General features: G+C 46.7%; 1 protein-coding gene across 1 annotated transcript in view; it reads left to right on the forward strand.

Moving 5' to 3' along the window:
• The window catches only part of cacna1ib (calcium voltage-gated channel subunit alpha1 Ib), a 68,475-nt gene extending 41,728 nt beyond the window's left edge, over positions 1 to 26,747 (forward strand). The window contains exons 20-36 of the mRNA XM_084005828.1: positions 2,833 to 3,011; positions 3,510 to 3,636; positions 4,982 to 5,107; positions 5,615 to 5,704; positions 6,037 to 6,229; positions 7,245 to 7,396; positions 8,435 to 8,544; positions 11,080 to 11,213; positions 13,046 to 13,116; positions 14,069 to 14,147; positions 15,297 to 15,418; positions 16,707 to 17,174; positions 22,878 to 23,018; positions 23,563 to 23,697; positions 23,844 to 24,009; positions 24,678 to 24,880; positions 25,593 to 26,747. Of these exons, the coding sequence (XP_083861954.1) occupies positions 2,833 to 3,011; positions 3,510 to 3,636; positions 4,982 to 5,107; positions 5,615 to 5,704; positions 6,037 to 6,229; positions 7,245 to 7,396; positions 8,435 to 8,544; positions 11,080 to 11,213; positions 13,046 to 13,116; positions 14,069 to 14,147; positions 15,297 to 15,418; positions 16,707 to 17,174; positions 22,878 to 23,018; positions 23,563 to 23,697; positions 23,844 to 24,009; positions 24,678 to 24,880; positions 25,593 to 26,195 (3,099 nt within the window). The 3' untranslated portion in view covers positions 26,196 to 26,747. The remainder of the gene's footprint in view (positions 1 to 2,832; positions 3,012 to 3,509; positions 3,637 to 4,981; positions 5,108 to 5,614; positions 5,705 to 6,036; positions 6,230 to 7,244; positions 7,397 to 8,434; positions 8,545 to 11,079; positions 11,214 to 13,045; positions 13,117 to 14,068; positions 14,148 to 15,296; positions 15,419 to 16,706; positions 17,175 to 22,877; positions 23,019 to 23,562; positions 23,698 to 23,843; positions 24,010 to 24,677; positions 24,881 to 25,592) is intronic.
• Positions 26,748 to 27,093: the final 346 nt, after the last annotated feature.

The raw sequence follows: 27,093 nt of genomic DNA on the forward strand, positions 1-27,093 counted from the left end.
GTAAGAGCGAGGAGCTGTTTAAAGGCAAGAAAGTGCTTGGAGACTGTAAAGGGCATTTAAAACAATATTTATTCACAGAAATTATAAAAGGGGGTGTGGGGGGAAGGGGTCCGTAATTGTGGTAGCTTGGCAACACCGATCCTCCACGACCACCGCTGGTCTTCCACTTGCACACTGTCCTCTGCCGGGCGCAGACTCGGAAGCTGTGAGGGAAACAAGATGGCAGTCACTGCACTTTTACACCCAATACATGCACGCCACTTCATTTACGTCCTAAGATTGTTACTCACACGATGGGGCAGAGTATCAACTGTTCACCGTCACCTCGGGCACACGCTTCTCTCGGACTAGGCCAGGCGTACTCAAATACAAATCCTCAAGGGCCACAAAGATGTTTTTCAATGACTCAAAGGTCCATTTATTGAGGTCGGTCAGGTCACATGTGATATACTGTATTTAGTGCATTTCTTTTTGTTCTTCTTACCTCTGAATTTTGAGGATATGTTTCTTCATAATGTGTATGCTTTGTCTCATAATGCCGTTTTCAAATTGGAAATCTTCATCACAGATAGTCTCCTGGCATATTAAGCACATGGGTCTTGTGCTGGTTGGAGGAAGAATGAATGCAAACTTTTCAGTCCATTCTTCTTTAAATTGGCGATTTTCACTGTCCACCTTTCTTTGGGCAGAGAACTTGGACCACGCCATTTTCATGTAATCTTTTCCCGTCTGTGCTATCTATCTATGCTCCTACTGGCAAAGTGGCAACATGCGAACCGCTTCAAAAACGAAAGTGAAACTTAAAAATGCTCGCAGCGCGACCCAATAACAGGCTGTCTGTTGGCATGGAGACAAGTCCCGATACACGTGTTGACCCAACCAAAACACAAATAGTGGTATAGTAGTATTGAGTACCGCTGGACTAGGCTATATTTCCTTTCCTTTGTGGTCCTCATAACTGCTGCTGTCTGTGGCAGGAGGCTACGTTACGTTACACAGTTGAACCCGAGAGGAGGGGCCCAGTTTCAATGTTTTGTTTACACTGCAACAAGCAATACTCCAGACTCTACTTTAAAACTTACACAACACAAATGACCTATGTATTTATATAGTACTACCATCTTTCCCACTCACCTTTCTCCTTCTTCTTTTTCTTCTTCTTCTTTTAAATTTCCGGTCCGGCAGGCAAAGTATGGCTCGCTGCTGCCTCCCCTGGTTGACTTAAATGAAAAGGCCAACTACATTACACGCTCATGTTACACGTTTGGTGCGCGCACAGCAGATCAGCTTCCGGCCGCGCAGCATCAGAATCTGCGACCGCACGTACGTGTGAACGTGTAACAACATTTGTCAAACAGTGAGAGACAGACGTGCGCACGCTGCTTCATATGTACGCAGCTTCTTGTTACGCGTGACATACAACCTGCGCACGACAACGCACGCACGCACGCACGCATAACAAATAACCATGCGTTCACACACACGCTGCTGCGCGTCTTTCTAAGTGTTTTGACATCGATTTACCTTCATAGCGTGCGTGCGTGTGTGCGTGCGTGTGTGTGTGTGTGTGTGTGTGCGTGTGTGTGTGTGTGTGTGCATCCGCTGCCTGGTTGAACTCTCCAACTCCCTCCTTACATCTTTATCTCCTTCATTCATATTTTCGTTCTCATTTGATTAATTTCATCTTCACCTCCGTCCTCTCCGCTCGTCTGTAATTGAATCAGTGGCGCTCTGTCATTATCAGCTTCATCTTCTCTCTCCTGAAGCTCATCTTCTTATCTGGAATAATAAAGCAGTTGCTGCAGCGTAACCTCCAGCTGAAGTCCTCCACCTGTGTTTGTAGATGAGCTTCATCACAGCTGTAATGTTATTAAAACCTCACACACTCGTTGGTCTTCATGTCACAGCATTTCTTCACATCAATCAGCAGGGGCGTGGGCTTCACTGTTAGCGTCTGGTCTCCACACTGGTTTCCAGTTGGGGTGTAACTCGTAAAACATATGTAGATGGACTGGGAGGCTTTTCTTGGACTAGTTTATGGACCAACAACTTTTACAGGAGCAGTTAGGACAACTAGCTGAGCTAGACCAATAGAAAATAAATGCTGAGACATGAAGACCAACGAGTGTGTGAGGTCAAAAGTGTAGACCACAAACCAACAGGAGATGTCACCATGACTGTTAAAATAATTACCCGTTGGTATAGAACTGGAGGAAGGAGATCGGAGTCAGCTCAAGGTCCAAACAGGGATTTAATCTTGATCAAGAGGAGAATCCACAGAGTAACATGCTGGTCTGTTACAATGTGTAGACTCAACGTATTGTGAGACGAACATGATATTTATCCATCTTCTTGTGGGTGTGTTTTCACTCAGTTCACAGGGATGGAAGTCGTAAACTCAAATGTTTAACTAAACCTTGCATGGGTCTCAAACCCTACCTGGGTCATAAACCACACCTATGTCGCAAGGCACACATGGGTTGCAAAACACACACAAATGGCCACAGGCCACAGGTCACAGGTCACAGGACACATTTACCAAACCTTCTCATGTGTAAGTCTTCAGTTCAGATATCTCTCATCAAGTACAAAATTTCCATATCAATGACGGCGCCAAAATGACGATGACCACTTCTTATCGACAATCTTTGGTCTAAACTGTATCAACTATAATTTTTAACAATTCTCTCCTTTCATCCTTCCATATTTTCATTTTATTTTTGGCTTTCAAACGTCTCCGTTCCTCCAAAAAGCAGCAAGCATAAAATGAAAAACCTGTTTTGAAAATGTGAATGTGAACATGAAGGTTTTTGTCCCCCTTGGTCTCCCCAGGTGGTCTCCATGGGTCTGTACCTGGGGGAGAAGGCATACCTGAGGAGCAGCTGGAACATTCTGGATGGTTTCCTCGTATTAGTGTCTCTCATTGACATTGTGGTGTCGATGGCGGGCGGGGCCAAGATCCTGGGAGTCCTCCGTGTGCTCCGGCTGCTCAGGACGCTCCGCCCCCTCAGGTTGGAAGGACCGGTCCTCATTGTTTCTGTTTCACTAGGCGCTTTGTGAAGAAGAGTTTTGTGTTTCAAGAAATTGGCTTCTTCACTTTGGATTTAGCTGAGAAGATCTGAGTCGTATCTGTATGTTAAAGCAGCAGCTGCTTAGCCTAGCTTAGCATAAAGCGTGGAACAGGGGCAAACAGCCTGACTCTGTTTACATTTAAATGTATGAAGCTCATATTATGGAAAACCCTGATTAGCACTTACAGACCTTTACAGCACTTACCCAACCATAATGATAAACATAGTCCGCATGTTAGCCATTTGCATTAGCGCTTAGCATCAGCAAATTGTAAGGGCCATCATGAACGGTCAGTTAGAAACAGTAAGAGCAGTTCACGTCAGCGGATTTAGTTTCTCTTTAAAATTGGACTTATTTCACGTCTGCTGGATCAAATGAAGCTCTTTCCACTCTGAATGCAATGAAAGTCCTGGTCCTGGTCTCTCATTTTCCTGCAGGGTGATCAGCAGAGCTCCGGGCCTGAAGCTGGTAGTCGAGACCCTCATCACGTCCCTCAAGCCCATCGGAAACATTGTCCTCATCTGCTGCGCTTTCTTCATCATCTTTGGTATTCTGGGTGTTCAGGTGAATTCATACGTTCATCCACCATGATCTCTATTATCTATGTTATCATACGAGGACTAACATTTAATTGGACGGATGGTTGAACTATTGCAGATATAATAACAAAGTGCCCCCATGATGAACCCCGGGGAGTCTGACTGCGTCAACATGGGCTTCTTCTTACAGAAATGAGTCAAACAGTTCAAACGGTTCTAATGAGAACAGGAAGACGTTTGATGGTGTAACTATTATTATTCTTGTTATTCTCCCCATGATGCGACAATAATCTGCTCTTTTCAACCCACTCTCATCTCAGGAAATAGGACTAGTCACTAATACGATCTGTTGGTTTCATGTTCAGGGTCACATAGTCAATTATCTCAAAACAATGTGAGGTTAATCAGGATCCAGTTTCCTGGAGGACTTGTGAACTAAACTCATCATGTGACTCTGTAACGTCCAGTTCTGGGGGCGTAGTCTTAAAGAGGAAGACTACTGATGGTGAGGGGTTTGGGGGGTCCACCAACACAGGACTTAGACCACCAGACAGTTGGAGAAGATTTGTTGCCTGGACCGCGGCAACGACGTGAAAGACACTTCCACATGTGAGTGTTGGTCAGAAGGACGTAGGACACACAGGTTAACCCTAACCCAGGTTAACCCAAACCCTCACCCAGGAGACCATGATCAACTTCCAGTTACTCTTGTTACGCAGCTCATCAAAGTAACAAACATACTCAAACCACAATATTTATCTGAGCCCAACAAGTACACATATGTTGGAGGTTTATTTTGAAAATACGTGTCACAAGCAGGAAGTGACACGGCGCCCCAACGCTTCCACAACGAGCGCTCGGCGGGAACGTAGAACCACATTAAATCGTTCTGACCAAACGGCGATATTTGAGAGCGTTTTTGGGATTCATTTGTGGTCGAACAGAAACATTCAAACAAGTTATATAATCTATAAATTCATAGATGATATTCTATCTCCACATAAAACCATTTAAATCTCACTGCATCTCCTTCACTTATATGTGTAGTAAAGCCCAACAGGCTTCATCATCTTTATCTCATCTTCAAGATCTCACCTTCATTATCTCATATTCTTCTTCTTCTGCATCTTCATCATCTCATCTTCATCATCTCATATTCTTCTCCTCCTGCGTCGGTGCATTATTTTACTCGTTGATGTGTTCGATAGACGGAGGATTAAAAACAGAGTGATGATACCCGGAGCTTGACGTCGGCTTCATCCACTCAGACATTAATTATGAAACCACTTCGGAAGCTGCATGAAAGCAGCAGCTGCTCACACGCGTGTCATCACACCGTTTCTCACTTCCTCCTCCGTCTTCCCTCGCAGCTCTTCAAAGGGAAGTTCTACTACTGCGCCGGCTTCGACGTGAAGAACATCACCAACAAGTCTGACTGTCTGGCTGTCAGCTACCGATGGGTTCACCACAAATACAACTTTGACAACCTGGGACAGGTAGGAGATATAATACAGTCAGCAGGAGAAGAACTGGAAAATGTATGAAAGCAGCCGGGTCTAACCCGAACCCTGGTGAGCTGTGAAACTTCAAACACAGTTTTCCAGAAATGGTTTGAAATGAACAGAATGTTTTGGAAATGTTTTAAAGGTACATGAAATATGTTCCTTGTTTTACTAATTGATAATCCTGATTTACGAGGTCGGGAACTGATGCATGATGATGCAAATGTTGTGCTGTAAAAAAACAAGAAAAGGAACAACAAACAACAATATCAGACGATATCTATGTGCCAACAATCAGGATCGACATCATGAACCAGTTCAGTGATGCGTCAGAGTGTGTGTGTGTGTGTGTGTGTGTGTGTGTGTGTATGTGTGTGTGTGTTTGTCTGTGTGTGTGTGTGTTTGTCTGTGTGTGTGTGTTTGTCTGTGTGTGTGTGTGTTTGGCTGTGTGTGTGTGTGTGTTTGTCTGTGTGTGTGTGTGTGTGTGTGTGTGTCCTGCAGGCTCTCATGTCCCTGTTCGTTCTGGCCTCCAAAGACGGCTGGGTCAACATCATGTACCACGGCCTGGACGCCGTCGGCATCGACCAGCAGGTGATACGATGACTCCTCCTCCATCTCCACCTCCTCCTCCCAGTACTTCCTCACCTCACCTCTCCCCCGTATTCCCACCTCCTCCCTCCTCCTTCCTCCCAGTACTTCCTCGCCTCACCTCTCCCCCGTATTCCCACCTCCTCCCTCCTCCTTCCTCCCAGTACTTCCTCGCCTCACCTCTCTCTCCCGTATTCCCACCTCCTCCCTCCTCCTTCCTCCCAGTATTTCCTCGCCTCACCTCTCCCCCGTATTCCCACCTCCTCCCTCCTCCTTCCTCCCAGTACTTCCTCACCTCACCTCTCTCTCCCATTTTCCCACCTCTCCCCCTCCAGCCGTTGACCAACAACAACCCGTGGATGCTGCTTTACTTCATCTCCTTCCTCCTCATCGTCAGCTTCTTCGTCCTCAACATGTTCGTGGGCGTGGTGGTGGAGAACTTCCACAAGTGTCGCCAGCACCAGGAGGTGGAGGAGGCCCGGCGGCGGGAGGAGAAGCGCCAGCGTCGCATGGAGAAGAAGAGGAGAAGTAAGTTGGAGGGAGGATGATGATGATGCTTGCAGGGAGGAGGAGAGATGAGAAGAGGAGGAGGAGAGACAAAAAGAGGAGGAGGAGAGATGAGAAGAGGAGGAGTAGAGACAAAAAGAGGAGGAGGAGAGACAAAAAGAGGAGGAGGAGAGATGAGAAGAGGAGGAGGAGAGACAAAAAGAGGAGGAGGAGAGACAAAAAGAGGAGGAGGAGAGATGAGAAGAGGAGGAGGAGAGACAAAAAGAGGAGGAGGAGAGACGAAAAGAGGAGGAGGAGAGATGAGAAGAGGAGGAGTAGAGACAAAAAGAGGAGGAGGAGAGACAAAAAGAGGAGGAGGAGAGATGAGAAGAGGAGGAGGAGAGACAAAAAGAGGAGGAGGAGAGATGAGAAGAGGAGGAGGAGAGACAAAAAGAGGAGGAGAGACAAAAAGAGGAGGAGGAGAGACAAAAAGAGGAGGAGGAGAGATGAGAAGAGGAGGAGGAGAGATGAGAAGAGGAGGAGTAGAGACAAAAAGAGGAGGAGGAGAGACAAAAAGAGGAGGAGGAGAGACAAAAAGAGGAGGAGGAGAGATGAGAAGAGGAGGAGGAGAGATGAGAAGAGGAGGAGGAGAGACGAGAAGAGGAGGAGGAGAGACAAAAAGAGGAGGAGGAGAGACAAAAAGAGGAGGAGAGACAAAAAGAGGAGGAGGAGAGACAAAAAGAGGAGGAGGAGAGATGAGAAGAGGAGGAGGAGAGATGAGAAGAGGAGGAGTAGAGACAAAAAGAGGAGGAGGAGAGACAAAAAGAGGAGGAGGAGAGACAAAAAGAGGAGGAGGAGAGATGAGAAGAGGAGGAGGAGAGACAAAAAGAGGAGGAGGAGAGATGAAAAGAGGAGGAGAGACGAAAAGAGCAGGAGAGATGAAAAGAGCAGGAGAGATGAAAAGAGGAGGAGGGACAATGAATACAGGATAAGCGGTAGACGATGGATGGATGGTGTTTTCATTATTCCTTCATGTGTTTTCATTCCTTCCCTCCAGAGGCCCAGAAGCTTCCCTACTACTCTTCCTACGGCAGAACCCGGCTTGCCATCCACACCTTGTGTACCAGCCACTACCTGGACCTGGTCATCACCTTCATCATCTGCATCAACGTCATCACCATGTCTCTGGAGCACTACAGCCAGCCACAGGTAGGTGGACCACCATCTGGGTTTCTGCTTAAGTGGGACTCCAAGAAGTAGCCTGCAACCAAGGCTGGTACCCCCTAGCTGGACTACAACAGACCGGACTAGAATTTTTCTCTGAGATGCTCAAGGATCATTTATTGTTGATGCACAAGCAAACGTAGTCCGTTTCCTGCTACTAACATTAGTATGGGGGAGAGCGAGTCATCCTCCAATCGGAAGATCAGCGGTTTGAAACCCGGCTCCTCCGATCCGCATGCCGAAGGCAAGATACTGAGCCCTGAATGGCGTGAATGGCCCCGAAGGCTGAGCTATTGGTTACATCCTGATGTGCAAGCAGCTCCTCTGCTCCATCAGAGCATGAATGTGACTGAATGTGGTGTAAAGAGCCTGAAATAGGAATGTGGATCTGATCTTCATCACTCTTTCCAAATTGATTATAAGAACGCTCTCCTGCTGCCTCCATAGCAATGAAGTAGAATGAACTATACCTATTTCACAATTCATTAGGATTTCTGTAGCAGGAGGAGCAGCGATTCTTTAAATACGGCCTAATAAGAGAAAGGTTTTGTTTCTAAGATGGTCGTTTAGCTGCAGATCTAAAAGGGACTCGTTTAGTGTGGAAGCTTCTGGAACTGAGATGTCAGTGATGATAGAAGAGCTGCTGCTGCAGGAATCACAGCTTACTAACATACTTTAGCTAAATGAGGTTACCTAGGTAACAGCAAGAGTTAGGGCCAGGCTGAAGAAAAGAAATGAAAAGAATCATGTTGAGATCTTATATATGAATATATGAATATTATATATGAATTATTCTTAAGTTCAATGCTCTCGACATTTCAACTTTGTTCTTAATATTCAAACTTTATTTGTGGTTTATTATTATAATTATAATTACTATTATTATTATATTTCACACCTGGTTTATTATGATTAATATGACTATTATATTGACCTTAGGGGGGACATTGGGATTTGGACTTACTGGACTGTCTTGGTGGACCAGGATGTGAACCTGATGGTGTGTTTGTGTGTCTGCTACAGTCTCTGGAGACGACGCTGAAGTACTGCAACTACTTCTTCACCTCCACCTTTGTGATCGAGGCCTCGTTGAAGCTGGTGGCCTTCGGCTTCAGACGCTTCTTCAAGGACAGGTATATAACAACACAACATGAATCCTCATCCTTATATTCATAGTTGTGGTCTCCTTTTACATGTTAGACACTCAGGAATCCATTTAAATTAACTTTATTCTGTTCCCATGACAGAGTGAATGCAGATAAATATGTGTTTTATCTTTGCCTTGTTTATAATCTAAATTACAAAGGCAATGGGCCCTAGTTTCGTGGCGCAGCGCAGGGCGGCGCAGGGTGGCGGAGCCGACGTAATGCAAGTTTCGACCCGCGCAGCCTTGCGCACCGTCAGTTTGGCAGTTTGGTGGATCGCCTGCGCCAAGATGGGTGTGGCGGTGCAGCAGGGGGAGGCGTCACAGATTCAGCTTGGCGTAGCGGAAGTTTCGTGGCAAAAAGCCTCGTCGAGACTGCACCGAAAGCTCGCCAGCTCCAACCTGGTCCACTCTCGGCGCAAATAAAGTCCATTCATTCAAGGTGAATCACAGCTGGCGGAGTGGAAGTTTGGCTGACAGCGCGCAGTGCGCACACATCACCGAGACCTCACAGGCAGGTTTCCACAGTTCCAGGCACATTTAAATGCAATAAATAATCACAACAAACACTATTTAATGCAACTAATTGAATCAACACATGAATTTATATCTATATAGATTGTCCCGTCACATCTGACGTCAGATCAAAGGCGGATGGCACGCGTAACAGAAACTCAGCCTCTCGGACCAAAACATCTCCCTCTCTCTCTCCTGTTTTTCATATCTATCCACTGCTAATAAAATGCGTCAATGCCTGAAAAAATCTTTAAAAACAAAATACAGCAGCTCATGCCGGTGTCGCGCCTCGGCAGCCTGTTGTGTCCGTGGAAACGGTGTTCTGGTGTTGGACGGGGGAATCCGGTGCAGCTGTGGAGCGCAGATGATGAAGACGGTGATGATGATGATGAATGGCCCGGCCGGATCGTGCATGCACCGGGTTCTCGCCACTATTATGTCTACTGCTGTGCGCCATTACCCTGTTTTGTGATATACATGCCTAAAATGTGCCTACAATTTCTATAGTGATATAATATCGGCATTATCATTATTATGACTATATGACTTTCTTTCCACCTTCTCGATACTCTGTCCCCAACAATCAGGATTTAGAGCCAATCACAGTGCAACTTCAGCCATCACTGGTTACCAATGACATAACCACAGCATTAGACAAGAAAAAACACTGTGCTGCTTTATTTGTTGACTTGTCGAAAGCATTCAATACAGTCGATCATCAAATACTGTTGAATAGTCTACATAACATAGGTTTACATGCTAATGCCTGTGATTGGTTTGCTGACTATTTATCTTCTAGGCGCCAATGTGTAAAGTCTGGTAATTTTTGTTCTGAATTCCTGCCTGTAACCAAAGGTGTGCCACAAGGCTCTGTCCTGGGTCCTGTCCTTTTTACCATTTACATTTACATTTAGGTCATTTAGCAGACGCTTTTGTCCAAAGCGACTTACAATAAGTACATTTGTCAAAAGAAGGAAACAAGGAAACCACAACGAATCATTGCCGATAAAGTAAGAGCTAAAAATAGAACAAGTGTTAGATCCTCATCTGGTATATGTTTATCTTTAAGGCCCTAACTGGTAAACAGCCCCCATACATCTCAACTTTATTAGAATGGCGCTCTGGATCTTATTCTACTGAGGTTTATATACTCAGGTGATCGCTTCGGGGTTGCCCCCTGTTTAGTGTCCAAAACAATCATAAATAATAATAATAATAATCATTGTTAAATATGATGTTTTTATGTATTATTGGTGTCATCACTCAGTAGTCGCTACATTACTGCCACTTAAATAAACGGGTCCAGTCTGCTGCTTCTAGTCGCCGGTAACCAGGACGATGGAAGGAAACATTCGGCAGGTTCATTCGGCATCGACCGTGTGACTCGTTCACATTTCCTCATTATGAAAACAATGTCACATTTTATACACAACGTATTAGTAGACAAAAAGGATGAGACACATTTTAAGAGTAAATGGTTCACGCTGTGCAGCTGCACAAACTCTCTCCAATATGAATAGATGTTATCACCTCCAGTGATGCTGCTGTCTCGAGGAGCAGCTGTGTTGGGGAATCACATTTCAGACTCTTCCACTATGTACATTTTATTATTGCAGCCTCCGATCTCAGCTCTAAGATCTATTCTTAGAACGCTGGCTTGCTGCTGGAAATTGCTTTTGGATTTTTCTGGCAAAATTGTCTCTTCCAAAGTATTTGAATGCTCTTTGGCTGTCTCACTGTTCCCATCTCTCTTTATGTAAACGGAGTCCGTCCTTCTTTTAAATTCCTGTCTCTCCCTCGTGTGTTTCTGGAAAGCTCTATCTTTATCTGGTGACCCTGAACGCACCCCAGGCTACCATTCTGCAGTAAATTGGGATAAAATTTAAAGAATTGAAACAGCTAATATCACATGTCAACATGCAGCTTGTTGTTCAGCCCTGATGTGTGTGTGTGTGTGTGTGTGTGTGTGTGTGTGTGTGTGTGTGTGTGTGTGTGTGTGTGTGTGCAGGTGGAACCAGTTGGACCTGGCCATCGTGCTGCTGTCGGTGATGGGCATCACCCTGGAGGAGATCGAGATCAACGCCTCCCTCCCCATCAACCCCACCATCATCAGGATCATGAGAGTCCTCAGGATAGCACGAGGTACACACACACCCACACACTCACAGACTCACACACACACACACACACTCACAGACTCACACACACACACACACACACTCACAGACTCACACACACACACACACACACACACACTCACAGACTCACACACACACACACTCACAGACTCACACACACACACACTCACAGACTCACACACACACACACTCACAGACTCACACACACACACACACACTCACAGACTCACACACACACACACTCACAGACTCACACACACACACACACACACAGACTCACACACACACACACACACACACACACACACAGACTCACAGACTCACAGACACACACACACACTCACAGACTCACACACACACACACACACACTCACACACACACACACACACTCACAGACTCACACACACACACACTCACACACACACACACACACACGGTCAAATAAGGAGAACTGGTTTGTATCTTTTACCTGATTAAAATGAAAACACTAAGAAGACCTGATCAATTAGAAAGTTCTCTTGTTCCACTAATGAAATCCTGGAAGTATTTAGAGTGGAAATATTTATTGATTGGTAGATTGATCATTGATCGTCCAGCTTATTCCTGTTTTCATGTGAATGCCTGTCTCACTGTGTTCACCTGTCGTACCTCATAACTGCGGTAAGCATCGTCTTGTTCTGCCTGAGTGGATCTTCAGGTTGTGTTCCTGTCTGTCTGTCTCTCTCCTCTGTAACGTGACTCGTGTTCTTATTATTCCGAGGACCTTACAGGACCAGGTCTCTGGGATCCACCAGATCCTCTTAGCTGAACACTAAGGATGACATCTAATTCCATAACTCTCAGTTAATCCTCCCCGTCGCCCTCTGCCCTCGGTAGCGCCCCCCATATATATTATATATATCTATATAAGTATATCATTTAAAAAGTTTCACCATCATCTTCTTCCTTCGAGTGGAGAGAAACAGCTTGCTGAATATTTAAAGAGGAGCACCACCTTCGGAGGTTACAGAGATGTATTTAATAACTCCGTAGATAGTGTTGATGGAGCAGCTACAATGTTAGCGTAGCCTAGCACCATCAACCAGACTCCATTCAGAAAACCAGCACTTTAACAGTAGTGATCTTGTGGTCTTGCAGACAGACCTAACAAAGCATGACTCAGCACTTTTTACTGATCACCATCATGATGGAGTTATTTCAGCATCCTTTTCATCTGCTTATTGATATTAAATCACAGATCAATACTTTATTCTGGGTTCCTCCAGCTGTGGGGAACCAGCCCACGTGGGTCGTGAAATCCACCAAGCAAATCTGGATGATGTCATGATGATGTCATGAACCCAGACAGGACAGGGTCTGGGTTCCTGTTGAATCTGGGACTTCAACATTTACAAAGCAGCAATAGTGGTTTCAGCCATGATGGAGGAGACCTGGTTGGGGTCTACATGGAGGGAAGCCCCGCCTCCTATTTGGAGCATCTAGAGAGAGTAACAAAAACAAACACAAACGCTGCTCCAGTCAAAGTGGTGCACACGACGTTCCACCTCGCATTTAAACTCTATCTCCCAGAAGGCCTCATTGTCAGAGCGGCCGTTCCCCAACAGAAGAGACCCGTGATCGGCAGCCATGTTCCTCCAGAAATTGGACCCCTGGGAATCGTGGGCCGGTCCCCTATGGAGAGAACCCGTCTCACCTATCGATCGCCTGTCTCTCTGCTCCTCTCAGATCACTGCCTTCATCTCTCTGGTGTCTTTTGTCTTTCCATCCCGTGTTTCACTTTCTCTCTCACACACACATACTTTGGTTGCTGATGTCTCACCCTCTTGTCTCTCCAGTGTTGAAGTTGTTGAAAATGGCAACCGGGATGAGAGCGCTGCTGGACACGGTGGTCCAGGCCCTGCCTCAGGTATGTCATCACACACACACACACACACAGACACACACACACACACAATCACACGCGCACACACACATAAACACACACGCACACATGAACACTCACACACACGAACACTCAGATACACTCATGAACACTAAAATACAGACATGGACACAAACATAAACACTCACACACACAAACACGCCCACGTACACACATGAACACTCACACACACACACAACACACACATACACACACACACACACACACACACACACACACACACACACACACACACTAGTGAATTCACCTTTGAGGAAAGATAAACGATGATCTGCTCTGAGAGTTCTGACTGAATCTTCTTGCCAGATGTTTGAACAGCTTGTTAACTTCAGAGATATACAGATATGAAGAGATAAAGATATAAATATATGAAGATATACAGATATGAAAATATGAAGATATACACATATGAAGTCCTCCGTGGGATGAATTCAGGATGTTTCATTCCCACCGCTGCTAATGAGACGAGAGCAGCTGTAACGTTCTGCTCCCTCGGTTTAGTGTCAGCTGACCAGATATTATGTAAATATATATATATATATATATATATATATTATGATTTATGCAACCTGAGAACTCTCCTGTGAACTGAGCTAGCGAGTATCATCAATGTAAACTAAGAAGCTCAGAGCCAAACACCAAACACAGGACTTTCACCCAGGAGACCGCAGTCCGTGTCCTGTGTGAAAGTCTTATTTATGTTGACTACTAAGTTATTCAGTCAGCAGAAAGTTGGAAGATCAGTACAGGTTTGTCGCCATGGAAACCAAAAGGTATAAGTCGGCTCCTGTTGGCAGCTCTTATTCCTCCATCGGATCCAGCAAACGGTGTCTGGTACCAGGTTTCTGGTACTCTGCTGCAGGGATCAGATGAGACCTGTGAAAACTGCTGAGTCATGTTCCCGCTTGTGTGACAGGTGGGGAACTTGGGTCTGCTCTTCATGCTGCTGTTCTTCATCTACGCTGCTTTGGGGGTGGAGCTCTTCGGAGAGCTGGGTGAGTCTGCTCCTCTTCCCTCGTGTTGCAGTTTTAGAGCTCCGCCTCCCTCGTGTTGTTGTTTTTTTGGGGGGGATTTTCGCCTCCCTTGTGTTGCTGTTTTAGAGCTCCGCCTCCCTCGTGTTGCAGTTTTAGAGCTCCGCCTCCCTCGTGTTGCTTTTTTTTTTGGAGCTTCGCCTCCCTCGTGTTGCTGTTTTAGAGCTCCGCCTCCCTCGTGTTGTTTTTTTTTTTTTTTGAGCTTCGCCTCCCTTGTGTTGCTGTTTTAGAGCTCCGCCTCCCTCGTGTTGCTTTTTTTTTAGAGCTCCGCCTCCCTCGTGTTGCTGTTTTAGAGCTCCGCCTCCCTCGTGTTGTTTTTTTTTTGGAGCTTCGCCTCCCTTGTGTTGCTGTTTTAGAGCTTCGCCTCCCTTGTGTTGCTGTTTTAGAGCTTCGCCTCCCTTGTTTTGCTGTTTTAGAGCTCCGCCTCCCTCGTGTTGCAGTTTTAGAGCTCCGCCTCCCTCGTGTTGTTTTTTTTTTTTTTTTTTTTAGCTTCGCCTCCCTTGTTTTGCTGTTTTAGAGCTTCGCCTCCCTCGTGTTGCTTTTTTTTTGGAGCTTCGCCTCCCTTGTGTTGCTGTTTTAGAGCGCCGCCTCCCTCGTGTTGCTTTTTTTTTTTGGAGCTTCGCCTCCCTTGTGTTGCTGTTTTAGAGCTCCGCCTCCCTCGTGTTGCAGTTTTAGAGCTCCGCCTCCCTCGTGTTGTTTTTTTTTTTGGAGCTTCGCCCAGGGGCATTGCTAGACATAAAGTTGCTGGACCAAACCATTAAACGGGTCCGACGCAGCTGAAAGTAGCGTCATCCAACTCTGGAAGTGAAAAGGTTACTGGGACGTGATTCAGGTTTGGTGTTATTCCTCCTCTTTAACTGAGGGGCTAATAACAAATGCACACTATCATTCAATTTGCACTATTAAAGGCTGCAGATCAGTATGATAGTCCTTTTTTCCCTTTATGTGAATTTAATTTTCCCTACTCATCTCTAATGGGACTCGTCTCTAATCTAGGTTCAACTAAGCAAACTTTTTTCACTTTAAAAAAAACAATTCAAACTTGTGTTTCCAGACGGCCTTAATAAAAGTTTAACGTTGCCACGATTACTCTCTGAATGCTTGTCTTCCCAGTGTGTAACGCCGACTACCCCTGTGAGGGAATGAGCCGCCACGCCACCTTCGAAAACTTTGGGATGGCTTTCCTCACGCTCTTCCAGGTTTCCACCGGCGACAACTGGAACGGCATCATGAAGGTACTTGAGTTCACGGCAGCGTTACTTTGGTCATGGACTCACAGACTATTACTCATGTTTACAATGTTTACTGAGATAATCAATCAAGAGGGAAGTAGGCTCATTTTCTCATAGACTTCTATACAATTGGAGAGGATTGGCCCCCTGGTGGCCAGCAGAGAGAATGCAGCTGTAAGGACCTTCACTGTTCAGAACCGGAGGTGGTCTCCTGGCCTAAAGTGAACTGGATTTTCACTTCCCTCCTGGTGTGGAGACGACACACATGTTCATAGATGAGGGTCCATCAGAAAAGATGGAAGTTATGTTTATATTTCTATTTTTTATTTGACATCAATCTCAGTAGAAGAGAGTCTGGGGTTCAGATCCAGGACCAGAGGGTCTGTAGTCAGGGAAATTAGTCTGGGATGAGCAGCGCCTAGGGGCAAAGATGCTGCTGAGAAATTAAATGAAAACTTTACCAGGATGCAAAATCCTCTTCAGTATCTCATCAGCACTTGAATCAAGTCTGGCTCTCTAATCAGACCCGAGTTCCAGAGAACCCTTAGAACCCGGGGGGAAGTGGATCCGTGCTGATTGGGCTCTAAGAGAGGGGGTCTGACTGTGAACCAGGACGCACTGAAGAACTGGTCAGACCTCCAGCTTTGGTGACAGTTTGACTACGTTACCGACTGTTTCCACGGCGACGGAATGAGCCTTGTTTATTAAACTCAAATATATATATATATATATATATATATATATATATATATATATATATATGTATATATATATACATATAAGAGGTATATATATATACATCTTTTCTTTGTCATTTAATTCACAGCATCTAAATGTCTGCTTGTTACGTGTTCCTACACCAGGATCCGTAATCACACAGGACGGTGTTTCAGATAAACAGTGACCGTGTTAACTGGTGACTTTCAGCTGGTAGTAACTTCATTAAAAGCTTGGTGGAGATAATAAACACAGATGGATTTAAGATTCACATTCAAACATTGTAGTGGAGCTTATGAATACATTTATACCATAGCCATAGTTTCCAAAACAAAAAGCTCATTATTTTATATGAACTCTTCATCTCTCTGACTTCCCTCCTGTGTCCTCTTCCTGTTTCCTGTTCCTGTCCTTCCTCTTCCTGTTTTCTTTTCCTGTCCTTCCTCTTCCTGTTGCCTTTTCCTGTCCTTTCTTTTCCTGTCCTTCCTCTTCCTGTTGCCCCTTCCTGTCCTTCCTCCTTCTGTCTATCCTCTTCCTGTTCCCTCTTCCTGTCTATCCCCCCACCCCCCTCCAGGACACCCTGAGGGAGTGTCCCCCGGGTCGGCCGGGTGCTGACTACGGCTGCCACCCCGGCCTCCAGTTCATCTCACCCATGTACTTCGTGTCCTTCGTGCTCACGGCCCAGTTCGTGCTGATCAACGTGGTGGTCGCCGTGCTCATGAAGCACCTGGATGACTCCAACAAGGAGGCGCAGGAGGACGCCGAGATGGACGCCGAGATCGAGCTGGAGCTGGCTCAGGGAGGACTCTGCTGCATGATGGGGGGCATCGGTGCCATCGCCGGTGCTACAGGCGGTGCTACAGGCGGTGCTACAGGCGGTGCCACCGGCGGGTCCTGCACTGGCGGAGGAGCGTCGAGGGCCATTACAGCGGAGATGGTTGGGGGTCCGAGTGGAGGGGTGATGGCGCCGCTACAAGATGGAGGAGGAGCAGCTCAGGAGGGACCCACACACCCTCGATGTTGCCTCTACTCACCTGCTCAGGTGAGTCCACCTTCACACCTTCAATCAGCCAGGAGTCACACCGATGAATATTCTATTCATGCCTAGCGATCTCCTAAACGCTGCACAATGTTCCTTTAAGATGGAGCCGCAGCATTTGAAACGGCCAAAAGGGAAATAAGGGACGAGCCTGATTGATTTGCCTTTAATTTGCATAATTAGAGGCAGAAAATCAATCAGTCCCCTCCCTGCTGGTCCGGCTACTGGTCCTGCTACTGGTCCTGCTGCTGGTCCTGCTGCTGGTCCTGCTATCTATCAATCAGGAATCAGTTGATTTCATTGTAACAGCTGATCTCTTGTAACGAGGTTCCTGTTCTCATCAATAACAGCTCATGAATAAACCTATTATCATGATACTTGGATCAGGGTACTGATCTACATTTTAGACATTTTTAACAGGTGATCAGTAATAAAACCCTGCAAGAGAGGATATTGGACTAATCTTCAGGTGGTGCTGAATACATGATTAATGATAATTCATAATAATAATACGTCATTAGTTGTTTGCAGCTTGTTCTGCTGCCTCCAACTAAATGAATCAATGCCTCTGTGTGAATGTATCTCCATAGCAACAACAGCAAATAAGACTCAGAGCAACATTCTGATCACTTAAAACAAGTCTAACCGGCTCAACAACGTTCTGCTGAAGTCGTCTGTTACAGCGCTTTGCAATAAAAACCTAACGAAGAAAAAAAACATAATCAAAGCATAAATGATAAGAATAAATGAATTCACAAAAAAGCAATTTAAAGAAAGTAGGTTTTTAACAAATGACGTGGATCCCGTGGTCCTGATCTCCAGTCTGGAAGACGTGGATGGGTTTTTTTCCCATAATGCCCTGATTTGTATTATATTTGAAACGGTGAACGAGCGTTCATAATCTCTGGTATTTTGGTTCAGAAAGCAGAGATTGAATGGTGGTGAACCAGCGATAGAGATCTGCGGCTGCGTGGGCGGTGGACTCCGCCACGGCCTCATTGTGCTTCTAGATCATTGTCTGTCAGCCGCGTGGTATTTATAACCAGAGGAGGAGTTAAAGGGTTTTAAATCTCCACTCTGTTTAGCAGCAGATGTGGGATCAGTGCTCCTTTACCTGCTTCAGTTGAGACATTTACCCAGAATCACAGCGACATGATGGATGAAGGGAAATCAGCCTCACAGCCAACGTGAATGAAACGTCATTTGCTTGTGTTTCTGTTTGTTCATGATGTTTGACAGATTAGTTTTATTCACAGCAAAGTTTAGACTCCAGAATGAATCCCAGCATTTTTTATTTTTTATTTATTTATTTATTTCGGGCATGTCAGTTAAATCATCATCATCACACATCTTTGTTCAGATAGTAAAATACACATGGCTGAAAGGGAAAGCGGGTAGAAGCCAAGGCTTATCTAGTCCCGCCCCCATTACCCACAGGATAAAGTCGTCTTCATAATATTATCTTATCTTTTGCATTTTCCATTTGACATAATATGTTACAGCAGTAGGTGGTACAGAGAGCTGAAGTCCAGTGCATACAGATTACGTGTGTGTCGTACCATACAAGTTTCTCAGGTTCAACTTATTGTTTGGGTACAGAATGTTCATTTGTTATGCTCCCATCCCGTCACAACAGCATTCAGCTTCTTCAACCAGCAGCTTCCTCATGAAGGAGTGAAAAGGAATCAACATTCTAACAACTGGACTGATTCCGGTCTACACGGTGAAGTCAGAAACTCAATAGATCTGCAGAGTGTGTGGGGATCCTCTGGGCCCCTGTGGAGACTTCTGGTGGTTCAGCAGAGTCCATCAAAGACTGGGAAAGTCTCCCTGTTGTCTCGACTGGTATTCTAATGAGGAGAGAGTCACATTAAATAAGAAGCTTAGTGAAAAGCTCATGTGAACGAAAACACAACATCTGGAATCACCCACAAAACTGGTGACAAGTCCAGACCAGAATCCTTCAGAATCCTCCAGAAATCCTCCAGAATCCTCTAGCCTCGGCGGAGGGATACGCCGTCGCCTTTCTACATGATATCTGCATAGCAGACCACGCTGATCATTAAAGGAGGCACATTTTCCTTGAATATGAGCAGCAGGATCCTTAATATTTCAGAATATTGAAAGACTGACGTGGGATTTATTATCTGCAAAAGATTAACAGTGAAGCGTCTCCAGATATGCTGAGTGGAGGAGTTCCTCAGTGTCGGGTTCAGAGATGAAAGCAGTTCTGGGAGAAACCAGATGGTGGTGCAGTGAATTAAACCGGGTCAGGGGCTCCATTTACCAGATCCAAGGCCCCCCCAGCTCAGCCAATCAATCAGGCTGCCTACCGTCTCACTGTGCATCTCCCAACACCAGAAAACAATGTGGAGGCCGTCAAGGTCAACTGGCTGCCCTCCTCACCTCACACGCCTCAGCAGGAACTCTCCTGGGGGGGGGGGGGGGGGGGTCACCATTGTTAGGTTATTTATAAACGGTACAATCTCTGGATATTTCTGACTCTCCTTTCTGTGATTACGGCGCAATCTTCTGTGTAAAAAAAACGAATGTATCACTTGGGAGGGTCTGCTGTGGCGAGTGGGAAAGGTCGATATAACCGGTTCGGTCTGGTCTTTGGCTTAGTATCAAGCCTACAGGGAAGAAACAGGACGCTCCTTCATGCATGGGCTCATCTCCACCACGGAGACCTGAAAGAGGATACGATCACAGAAGAGTCCCAGCTCACCATCCACTTAGAGACGATCACCCAGAGGGACGGGGAGGACGAGTCTCCTGGAGGACGAAGATCCAGAACGTGGAATGAGGCACTGACAGCCAGAGAGAGAGAGACGGGTCTCTGGACACTGAAGGAGAGAGAGACGGGTCTCTGAACGCTGAAGGAGAGAGAGACGGGTCTCTGAACGCTGAAGGAGAGAGAGACGGGTCTCTGGACACTGAAGCAGGAGGAACTAGAGGCTCACAGTTTAGACCCTAATGTGCTGGTGGGACAGCAAGCAGCCAGAAACCTTTTTTGAACAGCTAAACGGCTCCTCATTCATTATTCAGCTCGTCTCTTTGCTTTCGCAATGTTTCCCGCTGACTTTGGGAGTCTGCCAATTACTTCTGGTTCTCCAGTTCCCCTCAGTGGGACTTCCAATCCCTCTTAAGCCTGCATAGTGTCGACCGGAGGACTTTTCTTTCTTTAACGGATCATGCAATTCATCTAACAATGTTGATATTTATCTGTGGTTCTGCTTAAAGCAAGAAGAAGTCATCCATCTGTGGTTGAGATTAACACACACACACACACACACACACACACGCACACACATATATAGAAGTTTTGTGAAATAAGTAGAGAGATAAAGGGGGAGACACAGAATTGAGAGGCTGTCAAACGTAGCTTTAGGATGAGAGTCGGTTCTAATGGAGGAAGATGGAGTGTTTGACAGAGTGAGAAACTCTTCGTCTTGATCCTCAGAAGCAAAATGTGATGATAGAAGCCCAGAGACCCGATTCACCTGACGTATAGATGGATGTCAGTAGCGCTTATGCTCAGCGTGGTCGTGTGAGCCACTGACGATAGCTACAAACGCGTAGGTCCTCGGATCCCAAACGACCCACCAAGTGGGAAAACCTTGGAACGTGCCGCCTACAACCAACTGTCATCCTATCTCTCGCTGAACAACCTCCTAGACCCTAATCAATCAGGATTCAGGACTGCTCACTCCACTGAGATGGCCCTCCTCACAGTGACCGAGTCCCTGCGAGACGCCAGAGCCTCGTCCCACTCCTCTGTTCTCGTTCTCCTCGACCTATCTGCTGCATTCGACACAGTCAACCACCAAATCCTCCTCTCCACTCTGGCTGAACTTGGCATAACTGACTCTGCTCTCACCTGGTTTACATCATACCTGACAAATCGCACCTTTCAGGTCACATGGAATGGCTCTATGTCCAAACCCTGTTCTCTGGACACGGGTGTCCCTCAAGGCTCAGTATTAGGACCGCTTCTGTTCTCACTATACACCAGATCACTAGGTTCTGTTATCACATCGCATGGATTCTCCTACCATTGCAACGCAGATGACACCCAGCTGTTCCTCTCTTTTCCCCCGTCCTCTGACACCCACATTGCAACTCGCATCTCGGACTGTCTGGCTGACATCTCTGTCTGGACAACTGCACATCACCTCAAGCTTAACCTGAATAAAACCGAACTCCTCTTCATCCCAGGGAAAGACTGCCCTCGCATGGACCTGTCGGTCACTGTCGAGGGCATCACAGTATTGCCGTCGTCAACTGCGAGGAACCTGGGTGTAATCCTCGATGACCAACTATCCTGCACCCCCAACATCACTGCTGTGGCCCGATCCTGCAGATTTGCCCTCTACAACATCCGCAGGATTCTGACCTTCCTCACAAAGGATGCAACGCAACTCTTGGTCCAAGCACTGGTCATCTCCCGCCTTGACTACTGCAACTCTCTCCTGGCCGGACTCCCGGCCTCTGCGATTAAACCATTGCAGCGTATCCAGAACGCTGCAGCACGCCTTATCTTCAATCTACCCAAATTCTCCCATGTGACCCCCCTCCTCCGTGACCTCCACTGGCTTCCTGTTGCAGCACGCATCCAATTCAAGACGATGACACTGGCCTTCAAGGCCATAAATGGAACGGCACCCATCTACCTTCAAACACTGGTCAAACCTCATGCCCCGAAGCGAGCACTTCGCTCCTCTACTTCAGCTGGCCGGCTGGTACCACCATCGCTGAAATCAAACAAATGTCGCTCAGCAAAGTCCAGACTCTTCTCTGTTCTGGCGCCTCAGTGGTGGAACGAACTCCCGACCAATGTCAGGACAGCAGAGTCATTTGCCATCTTCCGAAAAAGGCTCAAGACTCACCTGTTCAGACTTCACCTCGACTAGCATGACCCACTAACCCCCCCCAAAAAAAAACAAAAAAAAAAACACCCTTACCTATAGCACTCTGATCGTAGCACTGTTGCTCTTGAAGTACTAGTTTACTCAGATGAGGACCTAACACTTGTTCTACTTTTAGCTCTTACTTTATCGGCAATGATTCGTTGTGGTTTCCTTCTTTCCTTCTTTTGACAAATGTACTTATTGTAAGTCGCTTTGGACAAAAGCGTCTGCTAAATGACCTAAATGTAAATGTAAATGTGTGAAGACGATCGGATCAATAGTTGGCAGATACAGAGAGAGATTCTTTGTTGGAGAAGTTAATCGCCTTGTTGCCAAGTCCTAGATTGGACGGCATCAACCTTCTCCCATAACTCACGACAGGAATATATCAAAGTAACCATATCTTTATACCTGTGTGAAAGGTGGGATATTAAAGACAGAATGCTGAAGCGAATCAAATCCAACTACACAACCAATCCAAGATGTCGAACTGGTTGATAAAGCGTAGTCACAAACCAATGGGGGATGTCACCATGACGACGTCCACCTCTGATATTCAGTCTGTTTGTACTGTATTACCCTGCAGGTGGAGGGACACTGGATGGTGTTTGTTTAATCCGTGCTTTAAAACACACTTTTTAATACTAATAACAAAAGAAAATGTACTTGAAAGGCAGCGGGAGGGTATAGTGATGATACGCATCCTTTCGTCCACAATTCATCTATAAAGGGTTCTCTGGAGTTCTAGTGGAGGCTGCTGTGTTGCAAACAGATCACATGTGATCGTGTGTTTCAGGAGAGCCAATGGCTGGACAGCGTGTCTCTGCTGATCAAGGACTCGCTGGAAGGTGACATGATCGACAACCTGTCCGGCTCCGTGTTCCACCACTACTGTCCTCCTCCTATCTGCAAGAACTGTAGGGGCCACCCAGCAGAGGTCAGGGGTCACCCCCACACACACACACACACACACACAGTCAATTATGGTCCGGACAAATGAAGGCGTGTCTGGCGCATAGGGGAGTTGCCTTTGCCTAGCCAGCTTATTGAGGCTACTTCCGACCTCTTTATTATTATAGTGTAAAATGGATCCCGTTATAGCCAGAAGAGCGTTGCTACGTGTTTTAGTAATTCCGTCCCTGTGTATATATATATATATATATATATTTATACACAGGGGCTGGTTGTAAAGAATCGGCCTGTCCCCAATCACAATTATTAACCTTTCCTCGATGTTGTGTTTACATCGGCTTTTTACGTGTGCTACCAAAACAGCGATTCTATTGGTCGTCAGAGTAGTAGTTGCAAAGTCAATGAGATCCGGTGTCTGGAGGACAGGTGCAGTGTGAACAGGGCCCAACAATTAGCTGTAAAGTTGACCTTGAATCATGATCAGGAAGGAAGGAAGCATTCAAACATTGTCTTCATGATGACGCTCAGAGAGGAGAGCCTCTGATTGGTTCCCGTGTGTTTGTGGGCAGATCCAGCTGGCGGAGGTGGAGCAGGCGTCTCTGATGTCAGAGCTGCTGTCGGACAAGTCCTCGTCTCCGGCACTGCCTGATGACCTCAGTCTGGACGAACACGGCAGCTACCTGCTACTGGGGGGGGGCAGCCAGGTGAGTGTGTGTGTGTGTATATGTGTGTGTGTGTGTGTGTGTGTGTGTGTGTGTGTGTATATGTGTGTGTGTGTGTGTATATGTGTGTGTATGTGTGTGTGTGTGTATATATGTGTGTGTGATTCTCTCTCTCTCCTCTGGTTCAGGGGGGCAGCAGTGACTCCCACAGTTCGGACGAGTTGCCCACCCAGGGGTGCTACGGGGGGCTTCACCCCAGCAGCTCAGGAGGTGAGGAGGTGGTCCAGGACTTGTTCCAGTTGGAGCAGATGGAGAGTCCCTCAGTGGAGCAGCCGAGCCCGGCACGTTGCTCAGGTACCAGAGTTCACATGGTGGTCCAGCATCCAACGCACCACGTTTAGTTACCATGACGACGCTATATATATATGTTTGTGTGTATATAGAGTTCATGTGTCTGTGATGAGAGACCCTGAATGTGCAGCCACTAATTCTTTAATAGAATCCCGGACGGAGACAAGTACCCCCCATGGGACCTGAACCATAAGAAGCAGGACTTTAGTTCTTGTGGGACCTGGTCCTGCAGAGAACAGCAGTACTGGTGTTATATGATACTGATGAACTACACAGATTTATTCTGCTAGTTTGTGAAGTATTTAAAAAGAAAATTTAAAGTAGTCAAATAATAATAAATGAACTCAACGGGATACTTTTTAAATAGAATGTATTTTGATATTTCTACTTCCTGTCATTGTCTATGGTCATGTATCATTTCAATAATACAAACAGAATCAAATCATCCATCACTTTCAAAATAATTCTTTCATCCTTATCATCTGTCCGTTCCTCGTGAGCCTCACTGCTGTTTAACCGCCACAGGAACGCGGCCATCGTCACGGAAACGTACGCAGAGAGACGAGGGGAATGTCATGTTTCAGTTTTCATTTGGAATGTTATTGTTAATCCTGTTAAATCCCGAAACACAATCCACTAAAATAATGTGATCCGCTTCACTGACTATCCAGGTGGAGGACGCTGCAGTGGAGGAGGAGCTTCATCCGTCTTCAACCTACCAGCAGACTTCTTCCATCCAGCTAGTCCAGGTCACAGAGCTAGTCCAGGTCACAGAGCTAGTCCAGGACACAGAGGCCTGGCCAGACGGACCTCCCCAGCATCCTGGGCCTCCCTCTGCTCACCTGGAGCCACCAGCAGGACCCTGGACTCCCAGGTATGAGGGGAAGGGGGGGTGGATGAGGAGGAGATCAGAGAGGACACCAGAGACCAGACCAGTGAGGAGACCAGAGAGGAGGCCAGAGACTAAACCAGAGACCCTCATTGTGGTTCTGGTTCCTGTGGCACCATGGCGATGGGCTTCCTTCCTCTCCCTCTACATGAGTGCCTCTGTGATCCTCAGCTGACCCCAGTCTTGGTCTTGGTCCTGATCCTTGTCCTGGTCCTGGTCCTGATCCTGGTCCTGGTGGTCCCGACTCTGCTGTTGTTCTATTTCCTTTATCTCTTCACCTCTTTCTCTGCACCTCTCCTCCCTGTCCTCTTGTCTTTTTATAAAACAATCCCTTCATCCCTCCCTTTCTCCCTGTGGTCTTGTATACTGGAATTACTGGGAGTACTGGGATGAGGAGTAAGGCTTTAACACCTTCCTGCCAATGTTACCTTTTCAATTACACATGACACTTCAGCAGGATATAACCAAAACCGCAGGTTGAGTTTTAAAGCTTGTCTCTAACACCAGACTGTGTGTGGTAAAACAAATTCAAACAGCACCAAATCTGTGTAATGTAGGGTTCTGCTATTGCTAAACTGTGTTTTTGATTTTGGGGTGAACTGTCCCTTTAAGTGAGTAACGAAACTAGATGTCCCTAACAAACAGCTGTATAATGTATCTGTGGACTAACTGCTTCCTGTTTGTCCCCCGGGTGCAGCACCCATCCCACAGCGACTCCTCCCTCGCCACAGGAAGTTCAGAGGGCAGCCTGCAGACCACCACGGAGGACGGGCTCAGCTTCAGCGTGTCCCCGCCTCGAGATCTGGACCTCCCCCTGCCTCTCCTCAGCCACCCTTTACACCCCCAGGGACCGGCCGTGGGAGACCAGGACCCTCCTTTACTAAAGAGACGCAGTACTTTTACCCTCCAAGCCACCAGGGGGCATCAGAGGAGCCAGAGCAGCTGCGACGGCGGCAGCACCAGCCCCGGCTGCCCCCGCCAGGACTCCATGGACCCCTCGGATGAGGATGTGGGCCCGGGGACTGGCGGGGAGACCCTGAACAGCCTCTCGCTAACGTCCCTGCTCAGTCCGGGCTCTCTAGCTCCCCCGCTGGTGAAGAAATGTAACAGCACAGGCTCACTGGACCAAACCAATCTATCTACCCGGAGCAAAGACAGCCGCCACGTCTGCGGCCTCGACGCCCATGCTTACTTGTCCAACCCCTGGATGGAGGGCCGGGCGGCGGCCGAGGGCGAGGACGGTGACATCACAGGCTTCAGCAGCCCGCCGACGGATGCCAGCTCCAGGAAGAACAGATGAAAACCTGTTCTCTCTCTCTCTCTCTCTCTCCGATCTGCTGCTCGGATCGTCGTCTCTCAAATGAACACAGTTGCTTCTGAGTTTTGACATCCAAACTTTTCCACAGGACTTAACCATAATAACCGGGGGAGCGGGAGGGGCTTATTTTAGACTGGATTCAGCCTGGAAACATGTGGGCTTTACATTTGAGTCATCTGGAAATACAGAATATTTGGAAAACCATTAGAGAGGCCTGAACATTCCAGTGATGGATTCTACAGTGATGCTATTTATATGAAAACGGCAAAAAACTGTAAAAAAATTATAATAATAATAATATTGCTTGAGCCAACATGTCCTTGTAAACATCGGGCGGATGGAAACACTGATGCTGAACTTTGTACAGGCTTTATTTTTTGTAATAACCATCACTAACAGTAGCATCAACCCGCCTGTTTCCTCTTTGGGAGACAGAGATGTAAAACGTTCATTTCCTGTCCTGTTAGTTCCTCCATCTGTCTCTGTCTGTCTGTCTCCGTCCATCTCCTTCTGACTGTCTCCGTTTGTCTCCGTCTGTCTCTGTCTGTCTCTGTCTGTCTCTGTCTGACTGTCTCCGTCGTCTCCGTCCGTCTCCGTCTGTCTCTGTCTGTCTCCGTCTGACTGTCTCCATCTGTCTCCTTCCACCTGACTCCGTCTGTTTCCGTCCGTCTCTGTCTGTCTCTGTCTGTCTGTCTCCGTCCATCTCCTTCTGACTGTCTCCGTTTGTCTCCGTCTGTCTCTGTCTGACTGTCTCCGTCGTCTCCGTCTGTCTCTGTCTGTCTCCGTCTGACTGTCTCCTTCTGTCTCCTTCCATCTGACTCCGTCTGTTTCCGTCTGTCTCTGTCTGACTGTCTCCGTCTGTCTCCATCTGTCTCCGTCT

The sequence above is a fragment of the Eutrigla gurnardus genome (genome assembly GCF_963514095.1).
Source record: "Eutrigla gurnardus genome assembly, chromosome: 3".
NCBI lineage: Eukaryota > Metazoa > Chordata > Actinopteri > Perciformes > Triglidae > Eutrigla > Eutrigla gurnardus.